This window comes from Sminthopsis crassicaudata, chromosome 3 (assembly GCF_048593235.1).
Source record: "Sminthopsis crassicaudata isolate SCR6 chromosome 3, ASM4859323v1, whole genome shotgun sequence".
Taxonomy (NCBI): Eukaryota; Metazoa; Chordata; class Mammalia; order Dasyuromorphia; family Dasyuridae; genus Sminthopsis; species Sminthopsis crassicaudata.
Window position 1 is genome coordinate 443,770,737 of NC_133619.1, and position 21,617 is coordinate 443,792,353.

General features: G+C 34.9%; 1 protein-coding gene across 1 annotated transcript in view; it reads left to right on the plus strand.

Moving 5' to 3' along the window:
* LRP2 (LDL receptor related protein 2) overlaps nucleotides 1–21,617 on the plus strand; it is a 236,218-nt gene that overhangs the window by 44,068 nt on the left and 170,533 nt on the right. The window contains exon 4 of the mRNA XM_074302211.1: nucleotides 5,380–5,496. Coding sequence (XP_074158312.1) covers nucleotides 5,380–5,496 — 117 coding nt within the window. The remainder of the gene's footprint in view (nucleotides 1–5,379; nucleotides 5,497–21,617) is intronic.

Sequence of the window (21,617 nt, forward strand, 5' to 3'; positions counted from 1 at the left end):
TGAAGATTAAAAAGGTTAAGAGTTTTCACTATGGTCACACAGCTTCTAAGTATTGGGAATGGGATTTGAATCCTAGTTTTTCTCCAAGTCTAATATATTGTCCATTCAGGCAGCCTGCCTCTTTGGATTCCAGGCTAGTAAGAGGCAGAGGAGTACCCTAGTAGATGACAGCAAGTTCAATTGGAGAAAAACATTCAGTTGGTTTGGACATGTATACAGATATTGTACTTAATCTATACTTTAACATATTGAATATGTATTGGTCAAACTGCCATCTGGGGGGGGGAAGGAGGGGAAAAATTAGAACAAAAGGTTTGGCAATTGTCAATGTTGTAAAATTACCCATGCATATATCTGGTAAATAAAAACTATTAAAAAAACCCATTCAGTTAGCTCCAACTAGGTATAAGGTACTTTGACAAAAGCAAAGAGAGAGTCCTTAATAAGTTTACAATCTATGCAGCATGTACAACAACAAATAAAACAAGATAACTGAGGAGGGAGAGAGGGCTAGTTAATAGTGGGAGCAAGAAAAGAAAAGTTTTGAGAGATGATATATGAGCTGTGCCTTAAGGGAGCAAAGGATTCTAAGAGATGGAGTGTTGAGAGAGTGCATTTTAGGCAGGGAGAACAGTCTACAAAAGGCTACAGAGTTTAGAGAAGTGTTAAATTTGGGGGTTGTCAGTGGTTTTTAATGACAAATATGAAGGGTTTGGATTTTTTCTTATCTTAGTTTACTTACCTTGTTTTTATCTTATCCAATTTTGAATTTGGAGAGTAGAATAGATGTGCCTTGTAAAGTTAATTTATCAGTGGGGTGGGGAATTAGTGCTATAAAAATTACAACCAAAACTTATTAGTGTCCAAATAAATTAAAACCAATTGCTAAACAGTGTCTCACAATTTTAAAAAAAATTACTTTTATTAATTAATTAATTGACCCTCATTATTTTGTCAAGGGTTCTTCAATAGTGTTTGGTCCCTTGAGCTCTCCAGCTCAATTACATTCTTAAAGTTTGCAGCAATTTGCAAGGAAATTATGTAATTGGAAGATACTGGAGACAGCTCCATAGCTAACCTGAAAATTTAGGGAGTAGGTGTAGGGGTGAAGCAATGTGGAATTAAATAGTATTCACAAAGTTGATTGTAGGAGACATTAATAATTCAAGCATAGTACCAGTTCTCTGAGGCAGGGAGGGTTATTAGTTTGTTTCATGGACCCCTTTGGCAACCTAGGAAAACTTATGGAACACTTTTCAGAATTATGATTTCAAAGGAATCAAATTAAATACATAGGATTACAAAGAAAATGAGTTTATATTGAAGCAAAAATGACCAATTATCACTATATTTTTAAAGAACTGTTCATAGAGCAGCTAGATGGTGCAGTGGATAGAGCAGCAGCCCTGAAATCAGGAGGACCTGAGTTCAAATCCGAGCTTATTACCTGTGTGAACTTGGGAAAGTCACTTAGCCCCAATTACCTCTCATGTTCACTGACTCCAGATTAAAAAATGCTGTTTTAGAGTGTATTCATGTTTAAATTCAGTCTTCCTTATTTACAATTTAGTTTCTATGTTTCAAAGACTAATCTTTTTCAGATTTTTTTATACTTATGACTTGGGTCAGATGTGAGAGTGCAGGGTGCATATATTTTTGTGCAATCTGAACCAATCCACAAGCATTTATTAGAACCTACTATGTGCCAGGCATTGTGGTCAGTACTGTGGATTCAAAACAAAAGCAAGGATACTATGTCAGAAGGAGCTTACATTCTATCAATGAATTTTGTCTGGGACACTGAACATATCACCCTACTTTGTGATACTCTTTAATTTAGGTTAGACCCAGTGTTGCTAGGAAAATTCTCATGATGCTAGGTTACCAGATAGAATTTCCAAGGGTAGCAGGTGGCCTCACTACTCCATATCTCTCCCTTCTAAACATTGTAGAAATGTTAATTGAATTGCAGGCTACTTATAAAAAAAAAAAAAAAAAAAAAGGGTCTGCTTCCTGGTGGAATACATCTTTGACTTTAAGATTAACAATTAGATTCCTACTACATATTACGAAAAGGATTTTTCTGTTCACCGTATGTATATTCTATAGAGACTGGGAATTTGTAATTTGCAATAGATCTCAGCTAATCTTCCCAGGGCCAATTTTAATGTCCATCAAGATTCTGGCTAGCAACTTAATGCAGTCATTGTCAACATAGTTGTACCCGATCAAATAAAAAGCAGATGTTTTTTGATGGCTCCTTTGCATGGGGCCTTATTCTATCCTTGGTTGCATGCTGATGGAGCTCCTATTGACTCCTGGATGCATGTATGAAAGATTGGAATTTGGCCCAGTACGTGGGAATCTTGTACTGAGTTAGAACCCTTTTCAGCCATGTCACTAGATGCCAAGGAGTCTTTTGATGAAGTAGAATAGAGATTTTTTTTTTTTTTAAGAAAAATCCACATCAGACAAATTTGGTTTAAATCAAAGAATGTAGAAAATTTATTCTGTCTTTTTATGCTAATTCTTGAGCTTTTGACCGGACACATGGTCTTTTCCTTTCGGTCCTTTCCCCACCATCTCTCTTCCACTGCTGTGTAGGTTGTGGTACAGTAGGAAAGAGTTTATATAAAAGACCTTCACTTGCAGAAATGATGAAAACTGCTTGTCCAACTATAGAGCAGGGAAAGGCTTTAGGTGGAAATTCATAAAAAGGATTGCACACTGATCTTTGAACCAGGGACAGCTTTTATGCTGTGATTGTTGCATACTTAGGAATTATCAATATTTATTACACATGCTTTTGGCTCAGTGTAGGAATAGGATAGAAAACTCTATCATTGTTATTGAAGCTTACTTTATATGGAAGGAATATTACATATATCATGAACACCAGTAACTTTATTGGTACTTAACCAGTATCTAAAATACCTTTGGATTTTAAGACACTGAGGTTGGTAGTTGGAAGAATAGGGTTAATTTCTTAACTTGTTGGTCCATCACTTTTTTTTTTTTTTTTTTAAATAACTAGCCTTTTCCATTCCTCAGAAGTAAGTAAAAATAAATGCAAATTACTCTTCTTTGCTTTTCCCTCAGGATTAATTGCATCCTGGAAAGCATTGGTGAGGATCTGTTTGCACAACAATGAATTTCCTTTTCATTTCCTTACTGGTTATCTAAATTTTTGAACTCATTGAATGAGAATTTTTCACCTCTGAAATGTTGGTTGGCTGAACTTGAAAAAGTATATTTGGCTTATTTCTCTGTGTTCTTAACAGCAGTTTCAATAAGCTTTTAATTTAAATTTCACGTCCCAAACACTAGAACTCCTAAAAGCCAAATGTAGGACTAGAAGAATTTAAATGGCAGGTAAATTTAGGTTTTTCAGGTAGAACCAGTGAAAGGAAAATGATGCTGACATTTGGATTAGTTTGCTTTCACACTTCTTTTCTAGAGTTCCTGGTTTTCACTTTTGGGGGAATGAAAAGAGATCTTTTCAATCTCGTGGGAGCAATTGGAAACATAGACTTAGATTAAATAAATTCTACAGGAATTTAATGAGGAGGATTAACCTTCTTAACCTTCCTCAGATAAAGGCAATTGTATAATCTTGAGAATTAGTGTCCACACAATGAGCAGAAATCAAACAATTTAACCACTGTCTACCTCTTAACCTTTATTTGTTGAAATAAATACAGAAATTGTGAAGCAACATTAATACAATAAAAACATAGATTGGGTTAACTTTTATGTGCTTAATTTTGAGAAATGTGGTTATAATGTAGAATTTTATCAGATACATATTACAGATTAATTTTCAGCAACTAAGAAAAACATAAAATAAATTAACCACAAATATTTCAAATGTTACATTTGGAAAACATGAAATAGGTAATTACAGCAGACTTTTAATGTCCACTTTAGCAAATGAAAAAGCCTCATCACATTTTGAAGGTCATATATGTATATAATTTTGCTTTTTTCTTTAAAGAAATTCTTCCTTTTTTCAGAATACTTTTAGTAGCTAATCCATTTCTGATATCTAAGACTTTTAAAAATATTTTCTTACTAGAAAAAATAATTTTGAGATTTTTTTTTCCCTGATGTACTCATGTGAAGCTCTATATTTAACTGTCATTTGCTTGTAAATATGAAGGTCCCTTTCTAAAAGAGAGTCATGATTTTATTTGAAGAATTCATGGAAGCCTAATTTCTTCCTAAGCATTTTGCTTATCTATCTATGAAAATAACTTTCCACTCTTAAAATTAGGTAATACATTTTCAGTTATGGTCTTTCTTATCTCAGATTTACCAAGTAGGAGGCACTGGGATATAGTAGACTGAATCCCTGAGTCAGGAAGATTCCCTACTTCAAATCCTGTTCCAGATACACATACTGTGAGATCTTGGGCAAGTCACAACCTATCAGGCTTGATTTTTCCATATGTAAAACAAGAACCATAGCTTCTACCTCTGAGAAGTGCTGTGAATAGCTTTTATGGCAATACATGTAAAGTGATATCTGAATGTGAATGTAATTAAAGTACATTCCAAAAAGAACATTCAGAGTCACTAGATGGTTTTATTTATTTTAGCTAGAGATAAAATTGGTAAAATTTGTCATGTCTTGCCCTCATCAACCCTTCTAGATAATATTGCCCTCATCAACCCTTCTAGATAATATTATAGTGAAGTATGTGAATCCCTTAAAGAGATCAAGAAATTTTTCCTTGATTAAGAAGATCTATTCTCCAATCCACTAACAGATTCTTTAGATAGTTTTTCTCTACAATTTAGTTTTCATCTTATCTCTATGTATATTGATCCCATTCTTACCTACTTGCCTTTCAAATAGTTCAAAGCACTTAAATTGACATAAAGCGGCAGTGCACGGTGTTGTACAGCTATGGGGAGATACGCGATCCCCAACCTCAAGAAATTTACAGTTAACAGACTCAGCCACATTATGTAGTACTTTTTTTTTGGGGGGGGAGTAATAAAACACAAATAACTATATATAGTTATAATTCACAGTATTACACGGTAGGTGCGTGAGTTAGACTACAAAAGGCTATGTAAAATATAAGAAGAGGTTTGTTACCAACTTGGGCTTTAAAAGCTAAGGAACATATGAGGTGAACATGTGGAAGAAGGGAATGGGGAATGAAGAAGTAACCATAATTAATCTTTACCTTCTAAAATTTGATTTCAATTTGATGCTTGGTGAGTGCAATCTGGTCTCTCTTCACATACTTTCTTCTACTTAATGACCTCATTAATATTTGGAAAACACAAGGAGATGGAGGGGGGAATAAAAGTCATTGGGCTGTATTTAGAATGAAATATAAATTGAATGTCCTTTTCTCTTTTTTACAGCTGGGCGGACATGTTCAAGCCAACAGATGACATGCCCTAATGGTCAGTGCATCCCAAATGAATACAGGTGTGATCGAGTTAGAGATTGCCCAGATGGCGCTGATGAGAGTGGCTGCCGTAAGTCTTTTGCAATCATAGCATTGTATTTGGTTTCATCTCCTACTCCCCTTTGGTATTTTAATCAATTTTTAAGATTAAGGGGGTTGTTGATAGATAGAAATGGCTACAATATGCTTCTTGTTACCAAAATCTCATGGCAAATTCTTTGGTGGATTAGGGTTGATGTTCTGATATGATCCCATTATTATGAGATATTCTATTTGTACTGCTACAGGATGCTGAGTTCTAGGCTTTTGGAGTGTGGAGATTTTATCATTAAAATAATACCAAGTAACAATACCTTAAAGGAAAAAAAATTGAATAAGAACAGAATGGTTTAATCTAGTAAATTTTAATTGTTTTTTTTTTTTTAATCTTTAATAAGTTTGTTGGATCAGTTGTTCCAGTGGGTTTCTACTCTTGCATGTCCATATTCTACAAACTACTGTGCAGAAAGATTACATTTTAAAAATAGGTTTTCCCTTATGTCAGTGATATATATATATGCATATATATATAAATAAAAATACATATATATATGTCTTTTATTTATTGATCACTATTAAGAATAGATGTATAAGAAGAGATTAAGTCATGTAAGCAATTTACTCTTATTCTACTTTGGGATTTCATGCATTTTAGATCCCAGGCAATATTATTTTTAATATTCAAGCCATAAATGTTACTATAAGCAAAGATTTGTTTGAATTCTTTGTCTTACTCCATTAAGTTGGCAATATCATGATGTGGTTATGTATTGTGATGTAGGTGAGGAAAGATTGTGCTAAGTCTCTGAATTTTCTTTATTTTCACAATTTCATTATTAGAATTTCATTTTAGGTCAGACTAGTGGATGTTTTAGTCTACTGGTAGCTTTTAATGGCATAGTGATTCTCCATGATTTCAGTTCCAGAGAGTTAATTATATATTCCCTCCAAAGCCCTGTTTTGTCTAGATAATGAATTGGGTTTTATCAGTTATCTATGATTCCAAGCGACTGATGATGAATCACTTAGACACTATGCTAAGCTATGAGGGTACAAAGAATGGCGAAAATAGTTCCTGTCCTTAAGGAACTTATAATTTAGAGAGATACAACATGAAAACAATTACACGCAAAATGATATATGTAGTGTAAATTGAAGACAAACAATATATAAATATACTGAAAATGTAACATTTGGCTCGATTAAACCACAGCACACCCTTATCATTTCCTTCTCTCTCCCCCAAAACAAGAAATACACAGAAAACATCAACTCAAATGTGCAATTATAAACTAGGCAGCAGTTCTAAAGAAAGGTGAAATCTATACATTTAGCAGACTTAGATAAATTTAGTATAAGGAGCAAAAAAATCTTCAAAGAGACACAAAATTCACTGAGAGATTTATTTATATATCCATATGCATGCTTATGAAGATTCCAGAAAATTATACACCCAGCCTATTGCCTGTCTTTTTATCTTTTATTTACGAGTGAACAAAAATGAACACTTAATCTGAAATGCAAGAGGGACTGATGGAAATGGTATTTTGAAATAAAAGGCAATCAAGGTAGATTACTTGGACTTCTTCCATATATATTACCTGTAGCCAGCTCTAAATATCTAGAAAGACCTCCTCTTGACTTTTCCAATGAACCATGGAACCTAAACCAAAAACACAATCTACTCTTATGACTTGGCATATGAGTACCCTCGCTGAACAAATAGTAGGCAAGGGGGAAGGGGAGTGAGCTTTAGAAATGTATATTAGAAGAAAATTTTGGATATTTGGGGTTTTGGTTAGAAAACAGAAATCTTGTTGGACATGGCCAATATAGAATTTTAAAGATAAGACTTGCTGCCATTTGCTTGTAGAATTATATACCATATGAGCTTGAGTATATGAGTATACTATGGTGTTTAAAAATATCCCTACAAACAATACTATATGATGATCAATTCTGATGGATGTGGCCATTTTCAACAATGAGATGAACCAAATAAGTTCCAATAGAGCAGTAATGAACTGAACCAGCTACACCCAGCAAAAGAACTCTAAGAGATGATTATGAACCACTACATACAATTCCCAATCCCTTTAATTTTGTCTGCCTACATTTTGGATTTCCTTCATAGGCTAATTGTACACTATTTCAAAATCCGATTATTTTTGTACAGCAAAACAACTGTTTGGACATGTATATATATATTGTATTTAATTTATACTCTAACATATGTAACATGTATTGGTCAACCTGCCATATGGGGGGAAGGAAGGAGGGGAAAAATTAGAACAAAAGGTTTGGCAATTGTCAATGTTGTAAAATTACCCATGCATATATTTGGTAAATAAAAACTATTAAAATATAAAAAAATGCCTACAAATATAATAGATCTGCTTTTAAATACATTGCCTTCTTTTTTCCTTCTCTCTATATTCCTTTAGTTAGATTTTTCTTTATTAATATAGATAAAATTAGTGAAAGTCAAGAAAGTTTATATATTAATTTAACAATTATATCTTTTACATTTTGATTTTGTGGTTTTAGCCAGAGGGATGAAAAAAAGAAATAGAAAAATGTCAAAGAGAAATCCAGTCATTACAGAGAGGACAGTTTGACCCTTTTTCTGGTTTTGGTTTGAAGTTATGGCCTAAAATATGTCCCTTAGTATTGTGGTTATTGTTTGCTGGATATAATTTAGTTCCTTGGCTCAAATTCATGGAATCTCAGATCCACAAGATTGTGAGTCAGAAAAAAATATTTTACAAACCATTTCCTTTCATGAAGAGATCGAACTCGATGTATATTAGTTTGTACAAAAAATTGATCAACATATGTTCACCAATAAATCATTATTGTAGGGGTGCAGAGATAAATAAGACATGATCCCTAACTTCAGGAATCTTATAATCTAGTCTGGGAATCTTATAATTTAATAAGGAAGTCAGCTAGGTGGCACTACAGAGATGTAGATGGGTCAGCAAAGGGCTAGTAATACCCACTTGTGCCTGTTCTTCCTATACAGGTTCTGTAGGCAATTTCTGAGAATTTTTTTTTTAATGGGGAACACAAGGTTTTGTAAATATGAATATTTAAATCTATATTTACATGCATTTTGAAAAAAGAACTATTATTATTTTTTTAAAAAGGAAAGAAAGATTTTTTCCAGGCAAGTTTTTAAGTTTTTAATTTTTAAAAACTTCAGTTAAAACATTTAAAACTTCATTTAAAAATGTCAAAGCTGTGCAGAAGTCAGATGATGATTTGGTGCTTACAGTTATAAGACATTAAGAAGAAATTTAACCATATGGCTCAACACTAAAAACCCTTCAAATAATAATCAAAGCCAAGAGTTGGAGGCAAATGATGATCAGCCTTAGCTGAAGTTACAGAATGTAAGAAAATAAAATTAAGTTGCCCTCTTTCAGGGCAGATAGATGGCACAGTGAGAGTCAGGAAGACTCATTTTTTGAATTCAAATCTGGCCTCAGATACTTGTTAGCTATGTGATCCTGGGCAAGTCACTTAAGTCTGTTTGCCTCAGTTTCCTCATCTATAAAATGAACTGAAGCCATTTGGCAAACCACTTCAGTGTTTTTGCCAAAAAAATCCCAAATGGGGTCACAAAGAGTTGTAAACAAAAACAGCAACACTATTGTTATTATTCCATTTACAGTTGTGGAAAATGAACAGTTAAATAACTTGTTAGTTGTTACACAACTCAGGTAAAACCTGACATTAGAATTCAGATCTTCTGATTCCAGATTCAGTTCTCTTTATATTGTACCTTTAAATCTTTTTGATGTGGTTCAGTTGTGTTTATGTCTGACTTTTCGTGATCCCATTTTGGGGTTTTCTTGGCAAAAATATAGAAGTAATTTGGTCATTTGACAGATGAGAAAATTGAGGCAAACAGGGTTAAATAACTTGGCCAGGGTGACACAGTAAGTGTTAAATGTCTGAGACTGAATTTGAACTCATATTCCCTTGATTCCAGACCTGGTGCTCGGTCTACTGAACCACCTAAAGGTCTTTATCTCTCTTATGTTATAATGCAAAATAGAAGGAAGCACAAAGTGATGTTGATAATTCTAAGTTGTCAGTTATTAGTTAATTTGAATGTGTTTGTATGTGTACCCATGTAGATATGTGTTTTGGCGCAAGATCATTACAGGGAAAGTTTCATGGAGGAGATGGTTTTTGAACTGGTCCTTGAAGAATTTGGTATGATTTATTAGACGGTGATAGAAACTGAGAATGGTAGAAAGACATTTTGGGTAGAGGAGTTAAGCCAGAGCAGAGAGATTAGAAATAGCATATGTTTGGAAACAAAAATTAATTTGGCTTAATTGGAGGGTGAGATACTTAAGGGAGATAATGTGAGTTAAGGTTTGAAAAGTGGGTGATATCTGAAGGCTTTCAGTATTCATTTGGAAGACTATAAAACTCTATAAACTGGAGTGACTTAATCAGAATTGTACGTTCAGAGCTTAATTTAGTACAAGCACAAAAGATTGATTAGTGGGAAATGCCAGAAATATAGGTAAAAGAGAATCTGAACTAGGATGTTGTTAATGGGAATCAAGGGAGAAGATAAATGTGAGAAACATTATGAGCAAGAATTGACTGTTCTTGAGGACTGCTTAGATGTGGGAGGTAAGGGAAAGGCAGGAACTCAAGGTAACAAAGATTCTGAGCCCATGTGACTTGGAAAATGATGGTATTAACAAAAATAGGTAACACAGCTGTTTCTGTGTTTATTTGTGTCTTTTTTTTCTGTAGGAATAAACACTTATATTGTTGTGAAGAGAGAAGATGAGGTCAATTTGGGATATACTTGATATGAGATGTCAGTAGACATTCAAGTAGAGATATTCAGTAATCAGCTAGAAATGGACAGCTAGAACTCAGGGAGAGGTCAGATTGGAAGTCATCTTTAGTTAAGTAAACTGAATCTGTGGGGATTAGTGAGATTGACTTATATATTGCAAAAAGTGGAAGAAAATTTTGAAGGAAGTAGTGCCATCAAAGGAAAAGCCAGGTTTCCCAGAATTAGTTTGAAAAAGTGAAAGTAAGAAGATAGAAATGGTTCATAATACAATGGACACTCAATAGACTCAATAGAGAGTGGAAATGGCCTGTGAGAAATAGTTGAGAATAAATAGAAATTAAGAGTGACAACTTTGTTCTGGGCATATATTTATCAATAATAAGAATGAAGGATAAGGAAATCATTATGTAATCCTGATAAATTAAGAGGAGAGATGACTAAAGGAGTAAGAATGGAGAAGATTATGGAAGGTGGGAATATTCAGATCCTACTAAAGAGTTAATCCTTGAAAAAAAATCAGGCAGATAACCGACTGCAAGTATATTTCTGTGTGTTTGCTTATTTTATCTGGTATGTAAACAGATGGAAAAACTACTGATTTTGTACTTTTCAACTGTGAAGTAGTATAAAATACAAGGTAATTAAAGATTTAAAAAAGAGGTTAAAAACTAATTTTTTTTTCTTTTGTCTAGGTTATATTATTATATAGTCTGGTCATCTGCAAAATGTCAACTGATATTAAGCAACTTGTCAGTTGCGTGTGTTTTTTAAAAAATGGGATCGAAAGATTCAAAGCCATGTCCTTTTTACTGCTAATGGGATTAACAGCTAGGAAAAACTGCCCATGCAGAGGCTAAGATAAACATCCTAACAATGCTGTAGCTGCAGGCCGCTTAATTAGTATATTGGAAGGACTTGGGCTGCACAAGAATCCTACAGTTGCCCTTTAGTTAAGTAAATTGATCATTTTATTTTACTGGTTAACTTGCTGAGTAACTTTTTTTTTTTTTTGAGTAAAAATATTACTAATTGTCTTTGGGGATCTCAAAATACTTCTTTTTAGATTCTTAGGAAGGCCAAAGGAAAATATAAACCTCTTGTTAAAATGCAGCTTTTTTTTGTTTATTACCAAGCATTGATCTGGTGGGCTGCTGGGATTGTGCTCTTCTTGAAAGTTTCTTTCTATTGATTTCCTGTTCTGTGGAATTTAAAACCTCTTTTCCCCATTACCTAAGCCTGATTAAAAGTAATAGGTGAAGGGGAATTAGGGGGATAGACCAAATTTAGACTCTGAATTCAGAAATTTGGGGGAGCTACAGCAAGACTCACGAAGATGATTACTGCTCCTTCTACCATATCCTCCTTTGAATTCCATATTTGGTGGCAGCTAACTAGAGTTGGATGCAATGAAATGACTAACAATAACAACAAACTAGCCCAGTGACCATGGGCCTATTAATTTCTTTGGGTTTCAGCTTTCTCATCTCTAAAGTAAGAAATGGTACTAGGTGATTTCTTCTTTTTTCTTCTCAATAGTATTTTATTTTTCTAACTATATATAATGATTGTTTTCAATGTTCAATTTTATAAGATTTTTAGTTGCAAATTTTTTCTCCCTCCCTTCCTTACCTCCTTCCAAGACAGCAAGCAATCTGATATAGATCATACATGTATAATCATTTAAAATTTATTTCCATATCAGTCATGTGAGAGAACAAAAGGAAAAAAAAAACATGAGAAAGAAAAAGCAAACAAACAAAAAAGGTGAAAATAGTATGCTTCCATCTGCATTCAATCTCCATAGCTTTCCCTCTGGATGTGGATGACATTTTCCATTTCAAATTTATTGGAATTATCTTGGATCACCACATTGCTAAGAAAAGCTATCATAGTTGATTATTACACAAACTTGCTGTTACTCTGTGCAGTATTTTCTTGATCCTGTCCTCTTTGTTCAGCATCAGTTCATGTAAGTCTTTTTAGGGTTTTCTGAAATCAGTTTGCTTATAATTTCTTATGGAATAATAGTATTCCACTACTTTCATATACCGTAACTCATTCAGCCATTCCATAATTGATGGGCATCCACTCAGTTTCCACTTCCTTGCTACCACAAAAAGAGCTGGCATAAACATTTTTGCACATGTGGGTCCTTTCCCCTCTTTTATGATCTCTTTGGATACAAACTCAGTAGTGACACTGCTAGATCAAAGGGCACAGTTTTATTACCCTTTGGGCACAGTGCCAAATTGTTCTCTAGATTGGCTAGATTAGTTGATTTTTAAAGGTCCCTTCCAATATCAACATTTTGTGCTTCTGGGATTCTGTGATGTCCAAATGAGATTTGTTCTTGTTTGTTCTCTCCTTGAATCATATATACAAAATGATGAGTCTGCAGTCAAGAAGATTAATTTTCCTTAGTTCAAATCTGGCTTCAGACACTAACTAGATGTATGATCCTGGACAAGTCACTTAACCCTCTTTGCCTCAATTTCCTCATCTCTAAAACGAGCTGAAGAAGAAAATGGCAAACTTCTCCAGTATCTTTGCTAAGAAAACCCAAAATGGGGTCACAAAGAGTCAGACATGACTGAAAAATGGCTGAATATATATGTGTGTGTGTGTGTGTGTGTGTATATATATATATATATGTATATATGCACATAGGTACACATATACAAGTATATATACATATATAACTATAATATATGTACACACACATATATACATATATAATAATGAAGAATTTATTAAATAATAATGTTTTAGTCACTGCACTAAGTTATTGGGGATACAAGAAAATAGCAAACAAAAATAACAAAATTCCCCCCCAAAACCATGCTTTCAAGGAGCTTACATCCTAGCAGAAGGAATTAATTTATAAATAGGAACATTCAAGACAAATACAGAGTAGCAGCTGGAAGGGAACTTTAGGAGGTATAGCACTAGCAGCTAGTCAGACAAAGAAAGGCATCCTGAACAAGATGGTATTTGAACCAGGGATTCCCAGGTTGACTTGGGAAACCATTCAGAGCATAAGGAAGAGCCCATATTTATTTGCACTCATGCCCACGCGCATGTGCACGCGTGTGCACACACACAGGAGTCATGCTCAGGTTGCATGTCTTGATCGACACTTTTGTCCTGTGAAGAAGTATGTCATTTTGAACAGTGGCTGGTATCTAGCACAGTGCCATTCATACATAACTCAATAGATGCTGATCTCATCCTATTTCAGCCCATGAGCATTTGATTTGCATTTTACAAACATTTTTTGATTCATTACTCTCAGTTCTTCCCTCTGTCCCTCTTGCTAGAGCAATAAGTTATCCTTCTGGTTTCTAGTGTCGAGGGTGCTTGAACTATTATACTAGTTATTTTTAGAAAATGACCATACTGTTGCCTCTGGGAAGTAGTAGAACCAGCTTCAGGTTTCTAACAAAGTCTTTTCTGACAAGCTCTGCTTAGCTAAATTTCTGAGATAAATCATGTCTCCTAATGTTTAACCAAGGTATATCATTAGGCTCTTGAACATATCCTGTTCCTCAATACACGAAATGGGAACATTTGACCTGAGGTTCAATTTGAAATGTTTGTGCTTATCTCTGACCCATATTGTTGTTCTGTGTTCAGTTTGCTCCATGGTTCTCTCTCTTCATGCTCTTTTCTGTTTTCTGTTTTATTACTAGAGACAATGCTTCAGAATTATAATTTAAGGATGGAATCTATCTCCAACATTTCATATCAATGGGAAACACTAAAACCTCTCTTGCTTTTCCCTAACATTCTGGAAAGATAATGGGGTTTTTTAGAATTTTTATATTGAATCCAACTATTAGTCTTGGAAGAACTGTAATAAAAGTTGTTGTGGCTAGACTTGACAATATCTATATGGGCTTTTCAAAGTGGAATAGGGAAAGATTGGAAGATGGAGAACTTATAGAACGAAAATGCCCTTGATAGCTTTGGGATCATGGAAGAATAACAGAAGTAGGTAATCTTTGGAACTGAGTAAGGAAATATTCTAATGAAACTGTTGTTCTTCAGTCATTCAGTCATGACCAATTCTTTATGACCCCATAGATTTTTACCTAAGAGTTTTCTTTAAAGATATTGAAGTGGTTTGCCATTTCCTTCTCCAATATGTCACTTTTTTTTTAAACTGATGAAAAATTGAGATATATAGGAATTAAGTGACTTGCTCAGGGGCACACAGCTAATGCATGTCTGAGTTCAGATCTTCATGATTCTAGCCTGGTGCTCTATCCACTGCACTACCTAGCTGCCCCAATGGCATTCTACCATCATATTATAGGAAGATACACACACTCATTATTGAAATTCTTCTCTTGTTATTTTTTTCTTCTTACTCTCCCTCATATCCTTTGTGCCTTATAGATTCCTTAAGTTTGCCAATAACACTAATTGGACTTGTGTAGCTCAGTATTAGGATTAATGAGGTTGATAGATCTCAATAGAGAAAAATCCACCCTCCTCCACACTCTTTTGTTCTATCTCTGCACCCTTCCTCCTGTGCCTTTTCTATTCCATTTCACTAATTTTCTCCTCATTGTGTGTGTGTGTGTGTGTGTGTGTGTGTGTGTGTGTGTGTGTGTGTGTGTGTATCTTTAGCCAATACTAAATGAATCTTGTTGGTAGTACTCAAAGAGATAAGAGTTGCAGGCCAAACTAAAAAATTGATGAGACCCAGGTGAAAAAAAAATCTCTACTCTGCACATATTAGCTTGCTTTAGGGTCAAGGCAACCATCAGGTAAACTGAGAGCTACAAACAGAAAATAGGGTTTTATTAAGTATATCATCCATTGCCTATTTTGGACCTTTTGGCTGAACTTTATATACATAAATCTGTCTAGATGCAATCTCCTTTTTTAATATGTATATTTCCATTTTTATCTTCTTTTGACAATTTTATCAAGCCCTGTGGATAAATGTAATTAAGAACATTACTACCTAATTGTTGAATGTATATAACACTTTGTCCTCTTACAGCACATTAACATTTCTGTTAGTTTTTTGTACTGCTCAATTTTTATATTTGGAGAGGATAAAGAAGTCACAAAACCGTTTTTTATTTAGCAACTATTCTTACACTCCTCCTACTTACTATACTTACTATGCTCCTACTGTGTGTCTTTTTTTAATCTTTGTAAAATAAGACTGTCCCTGTCCTCAAAGAGCTATAAATCTAATATAAAGACAAGTCACATACACAAAATACAAAAATGAGGCATGACAAAGTCTCATTATAAGAGAAATGCAAACTAAGTTCTATTTAAGATAATTATTTTTATAGTTAATTATGAATTCTATTTCTGATTTTACATAGAAAGAATAGGGAAGTTTTTTTATTCTTCCTAAATTATGGAAGTTATCATTTCAATGATTTAGTTTTTTTATTTTAACCAGCTAGATTGTTAATGCCAAGGTTAGCAGAGGAACATACAGATACATGTCTATAAACATGTGAAATATGGGAAGAAGTGCCACAAACAATAATATGAAATTTAAAATCTAGTCTAGAATTATTTTTTCTTTGCTGTTTTATTTAAGGGATGTCTGTGTTTAATGACGATTGTTTAACAAGGATATATGTCTTGGTTTACCAGATTCTAATCTTGTGGAAGCAACAGAACCATAATATGGAAATTTTTTAAAAAAGAAGTTCCAAACTTGTCATGAACATTCAATGAAATGGGATATGTACCCAAGAGTATATTTAAATAAGTGAATGAATAAACTTGAATTTTTAAGCATAAAATGTTACATTGACTTCTTTACTTTTAAGCTTTAAATTTTGTGGATTAGTGACTAAGATCCTTACAGATTTCACATGAGAAAATCCAGAATAAAGACCTTGCCTGGTATTCATGTGTATATTCTAAATGAATCCATGTGCATTTCCCCCTGATTAAAATTCTGTGGTGTGCACTTCAGTGGCATGACAGATCTGTCTATAGAAAAAAAGTTACAATGCTTAGACTCAGTCTTGCCAAACAAACAAGCAAGCTTTCAGAAACAGCCTGATGGGGAGGTAACGGGATGGTAGCCTTCTCTTTCTTGGGTCAGAGAAAAGCTCATTAATTAACGCAATGCTTATAGCAATAGGGATGGAGATTCAGCACAAACTATGCACAGTTTAGACCCATTCTTTTGTGTGGGTCCCCAAAAGGGAGAAGGGGGGGTGGTCCTTTTTTTTTTTTTTTTTTTTTGGTATTACCACATATTTGGCTGAACTTCATCTAGTCCTGATACTAAGCTACCTTGGGGCCAAATGCCTCATTTCTCAGTTGTATCTGCTCTGTCTGGGGCAAATCCTAGTCTGAGGATGTAGGAGAGATACATGAGGTGTGTGTGTGGGGAGGGGGCAATGAGATCCCCACTTGATTGAGAGAGATTCGTTATCAGCATGGATAGAGACAAGAAAGCGTTCCATTCATTTGGTGTGTCAAACTGCTGACCTCTGACCATCACAAGACTTTGCCTGAAGACACCGAGCTGGGCTTTGTTGTTCATTCAGAGAATGAGCATGTCAGTAACCTTAAAGTCGTGTCAGTGTGGGCTGTTTTAGTTCGTTCCCTTTCTTTTTGATAGCACGGTCTCTCAAAAGGCAGGATTGGGGAGAACAAGAGACCTGTCAAACAAATTTGCCTCAGAGTCCCCAAGTCTACAATTGCAATCATAAATGGAGCTGCCAGAGCCCAAGGCCTAATAAATTCCACTCTCCTCATGGCTTATCTGTGTGTGTATGTATCTGTGTGTGTGTGTGTGTGTGTGTGTGTGTGTGTGTGTGTGTGTGTGTGTATGTGTAAAGAGAGACAGAGACAAAGACAGACATAGAAACAGAGAGAAACACAAAGAGAAACAGAGATAGAGAAGAGAGAGAGACAGAAAGACAGACAAAGAGGAGAGAGACACACAGAGACAGAGACAGAAAGAGGAGAGAGAGAGAGAGAGAGAGAGAGAGAGAGAGAGAGAGAGAGAGACAAGGAGAGAGAGAGAGAGAGAGACAGAGAGACAGAGAGAGACAGAGACAGATAGAGAAAGGAGAGAAAGACAGACAGACAGAAACAGAGAGAGAGAGAGACAGAGAGATACACACACATACAGAGACAGAGAGAGATAAGGGAGGGAGGGAGGGAGAGTAAGAGAGAGAGAGGGGGGGAGACAGAGACAGAGACAGAGAGAGGAGAGAGACACACACACACACACAAAGAGACAGACAGACACACACACACATATAGAGACAGAGAGAGACAGACATACAGAGTCAGAGAGAGATAAGGGAGAGAGGGAGAGAAACAGAGAGAGAAGAGAAAGGAAATGTAAGAGGAGAGAGAGACAGAGACAGAAAGAGACAGATAGAAAGACAAAGAGACAGACAGAGACTGCACCACTGGAGTGCCCAAGGATCTTTCTTGGCTATGGTGCAGTTGCTTTTAATGTCCTTGATAAGATATTTGCTTTAAGAGTGATCAAGGCAAATCAGGAGAAGGAAATTCCTTCATGGTATCATTTGGTACCTAAGATACCTAAGACTTGAGGAGTGATTTATGTGTAAAGGAAAGTAAACAGTTGTGTGACTTGTCAGTTTGACTTGCAGCCATAATACTGAAGGGACACTGACATCTCAAAAAACATTTCAAAAAATACCATCACAAACAGCAAAAATTAATTCTGAGTCAATTCCCTCCTTTTCTTGAGCTCTTTCACATTTATAAAGAACTTTTCTCAAAACAATGCTATGAGGTAAGTAGTGTGTAGGGTGTATATAAGCATAAACACAAATAAACAGGATAAAAGATTAATAAAGAAATAAATTAGTATACATTAGTATACACATATCCATATATGGAGAGGAGCCTGGGAGAAGAGCCCATTTAATCAGTGGGGATCAACAATGACTCTATAATCTTTGGGAATTAGTTGCCTGGGGGCATTGAGAGGTTAACTAGATTTCTCAGGGTCATATGGCCAGTATGTGTCAAAGATAAGACTTGAATTCTCAGGCCTGCTTTCTTTCCACTATTCCATGGTACAAATGTTATTATTCCCATTTTACAGATGGAGAGACAGGAGATTCAAAGTGCATATGATTTGCCATAGGTCATTCATTAGAGAGATTTTTCATGATTCCAAATCTATCACAAATTCTTTTTTTTTTTTTTTTTTTTTTATTGATAGCTTTTATTTATGCATGGGTAAATTTACAACATTGTCAATTGCCAAACCTTTTGTTCTAATTTTTCCCCTCCTTCCCCCTCCCCTCCAGCAGGTTGACCAATACTTGTTATATCTGTTAAAGTATATGATAAATACAATATATGTATACATGTCCAAACAGTTGTTTTGCTATACAAAAAGAATCAGACTTTGAAATGGTTGTACAATTAACCTGTAAAGGAAATAAAAAATGCAGGCAGACAAAAACAGAGGAATTGGGAATTCTATGTAGTGGTTCACATGCATTTCCCAGAGTTCTTTCTCTGGGTGTAGCTGGTTCCGTTCATTACTGCTCTTTGGAACTGATCTGATTCATCTCATTGTTGAAGATGGCCACATCCATCAGAATTGATCATAATATAGTATTTGTTGTTGAAGTATACAATGATCTATCACAAATTCTATTGTTCTATACTGTTTCCCTAATTCAGTTTAGATATACAGTTTTATTTAGCTATTTGAATTTCCATATATCGCATACTACAAAATGTTATTCTTGTTTCCATATTGAATATACACATGTAAATAAGGAAATAGGATCTCTAAGATCTCCCTTACCCCTCTGAAATTCTAAGATTTATTAATCTATAGAAACTGGCACCATAATTGTTAAAATGCTTTTAAGATACAAGCTTAAAGCACTTTCTGAAGGGATTTGCTTTATTGTATTCAAAAATAGAAAAATAAAAATGTATAATAATTTGTTACTTATAATTAAAAGGAATAACCTCCTAAATTTATAGAATGCTTTTTTCATAGATAAAAGATTTTAACTGAAAGAAATTTCATTCAGCTTCTGAAGAGGATATTATCCCTTGCTAACAGACTTAGAGAAGCCTTCTTTTGAGATCATCACAGAAATCATTTGAACCGATTTATATTACTCTGGAGAATCTCAAGCCTAGTCATTAAAGCTAAGGAGGAGCATGAAAATAGAACAGTGGTTCTTGGTTTTCGGAATCATTGGATTTTTAAAATTTAATCACAGATCCACTTTCTAGGATCCTAGCCAAGTTAGATGAACTAAAATAAAACTTTCTTTTAGTTAAACCACTGAAGGCAATATGTTCTATGCAGAATCATTATAAATATGATCTTTAATTAAATCAGGAAAACAGGAGAATCAAAGGAAAATGTCATCATAGAAATAATAATAATAATAATATCTAACATTTATATAACACTATGTGCTATGCACTATGCTAAATATTCATTTGATTTTTCTTTGTTTTTCTTTCTCTCTTTCTTTCTTTCTTTCTTTCTTTCTTTCTTTCTTCTTTCTTTCTTTCTTTCTTTCTTTCTTTCTTTCTTTCTCTCTCTCTCTTTCTTTTTCTTTCTTCTCCTCCTTCTCCTCCTCTTCTTCCTCATCCTCATATTTCTCTTTCTTTTTGGATTAGCTTGTCTCATTTGATTCTTATTACAACCCTGGGAGGGAAGTGCAAATATCCTTATTTTATAGATGAGGAACCTGAGACAAACAAGAGGCTAAATGATTTGCCCAGGGTCATATAATTTGAAAGTTTAAATTTGAACTTAGGTTTCACTGACTCCAAATCCACTGCTGTATTCATTATATCACCTAGTTGTCCCTAGAGAAATGAAAAGAGGAGAGAAAGCTGCTCAGAAAAAAAGAATTAAAATGCATAGGTTTAAAAATATTTTATGTACAAGTTCACCTTCATTACAAAGACTTGTGGAATTGTTGAGGTTTTAAGAAAACTTGGAGGTCAATTGAAGCAGTGTTGTGGAAAGATCTGAAGTCAGAATAATTGTGGGTTCAAATGGTCCTTTTGTTGTTCAGTTGTTTTCGGTCATACCTGACTCTTCATTGCCTCCTTTTTGGGGTTTTCTTGGCAAAGATACTGGAATGGTTCGCCATTTCCTTCTCCAGCTCTTTTTACAGATGAGAAAACTGAGGCAAACAGGGTTAAGTGACTTGTCCAGGGTCACATAGCTAGTAAGTATCTGAGGCTATATTTGAACTCATGTCTTACTGGTTCCAAGTTCAGAGTTCTATATACTGTGCCACCTAATTGCCCCTTCAAATTCTGTGCCAGACACCTATTTAATTGTGTTCCTCTGTTATTTAATCTTTCAGCTTCATTTATTTCATTTGTAAAGTGAAGATAACAGTATTGCTATCTCCCAGGGTTATTAAGAGGATCAGATGAGCTAATATATGCAAAGTACTTAAATCTTAAATACTTTGTTAAATGTGAGCTACTCATTTTCATAGCTGAGGACTTTGAAGCTCAGAGCAGTCATAAAACATCAGACATGGAGGAAGCTTAAGGATCACCTAATGAACTGTGCTATTTTCAAATAAGAAAACAGACAGAAAGGTGGTGGTGACTCACCCAAGCTCAAAACAGCTAGTAAATGACAGAGCCTGAACTTAAAACAAACTCTACTAACTTTAAGTTCAGTGTTGTGACCAGTATACCAGGGTCTCTCCTACTGCCGTTTAGAGGCAGAATTGTGTATGGAATAGTTACAATAATGTTAATAATACAGTGATGCCATGATACTCCATGCTTGTATAAATCTCCTCCTTTCCCTTGCTCTTCTCCCTTCCTCCTTCCCTCCCTCCCCCTCTCTCTTTCCTTTCCTCCCTCCTTTTTCTCTACCCTCCTTTCCTTCCTCTTTCCATCCCTCCCTCTTCTTTCCTTTCCTCCTCCTTTTTCTCTACCCTCCTTTCCTTCCTCCCTCTCTCTCCCTCCCTTCCTCTCTCCCCCTCCCTTCCTCCCTTCCCTCCCTCCCTCCCTCTCCTCCTCCCTCTCCCTCCCTCCCTTTCCTCTTCTTTCTTTCTTTCTTTCTTTCTTCTTTCTTTTCTTTCTTTCTTTCTTTCTTTCTTTCTTTCTTTCTTTCTTTCTTTCTTTCTCTTCCTTTCCTTCCTTCCTTCCTTCTTCCTTCTCTTCCTTCCTTTCCTTCCTTCCTTCCTTCCTTCCTTCTTCCTTCCTTCCTTCTTCCTTCCTTCCTTCCTTCCTTCCTTCCTTCCTTCCTTCCTTCCTTCCTTCCTTCCTTCCTTCCTTCTTCCTTCCTTCCTTCCTTCCTTCCTTCCTTCCTTCCTTCCTTCCTT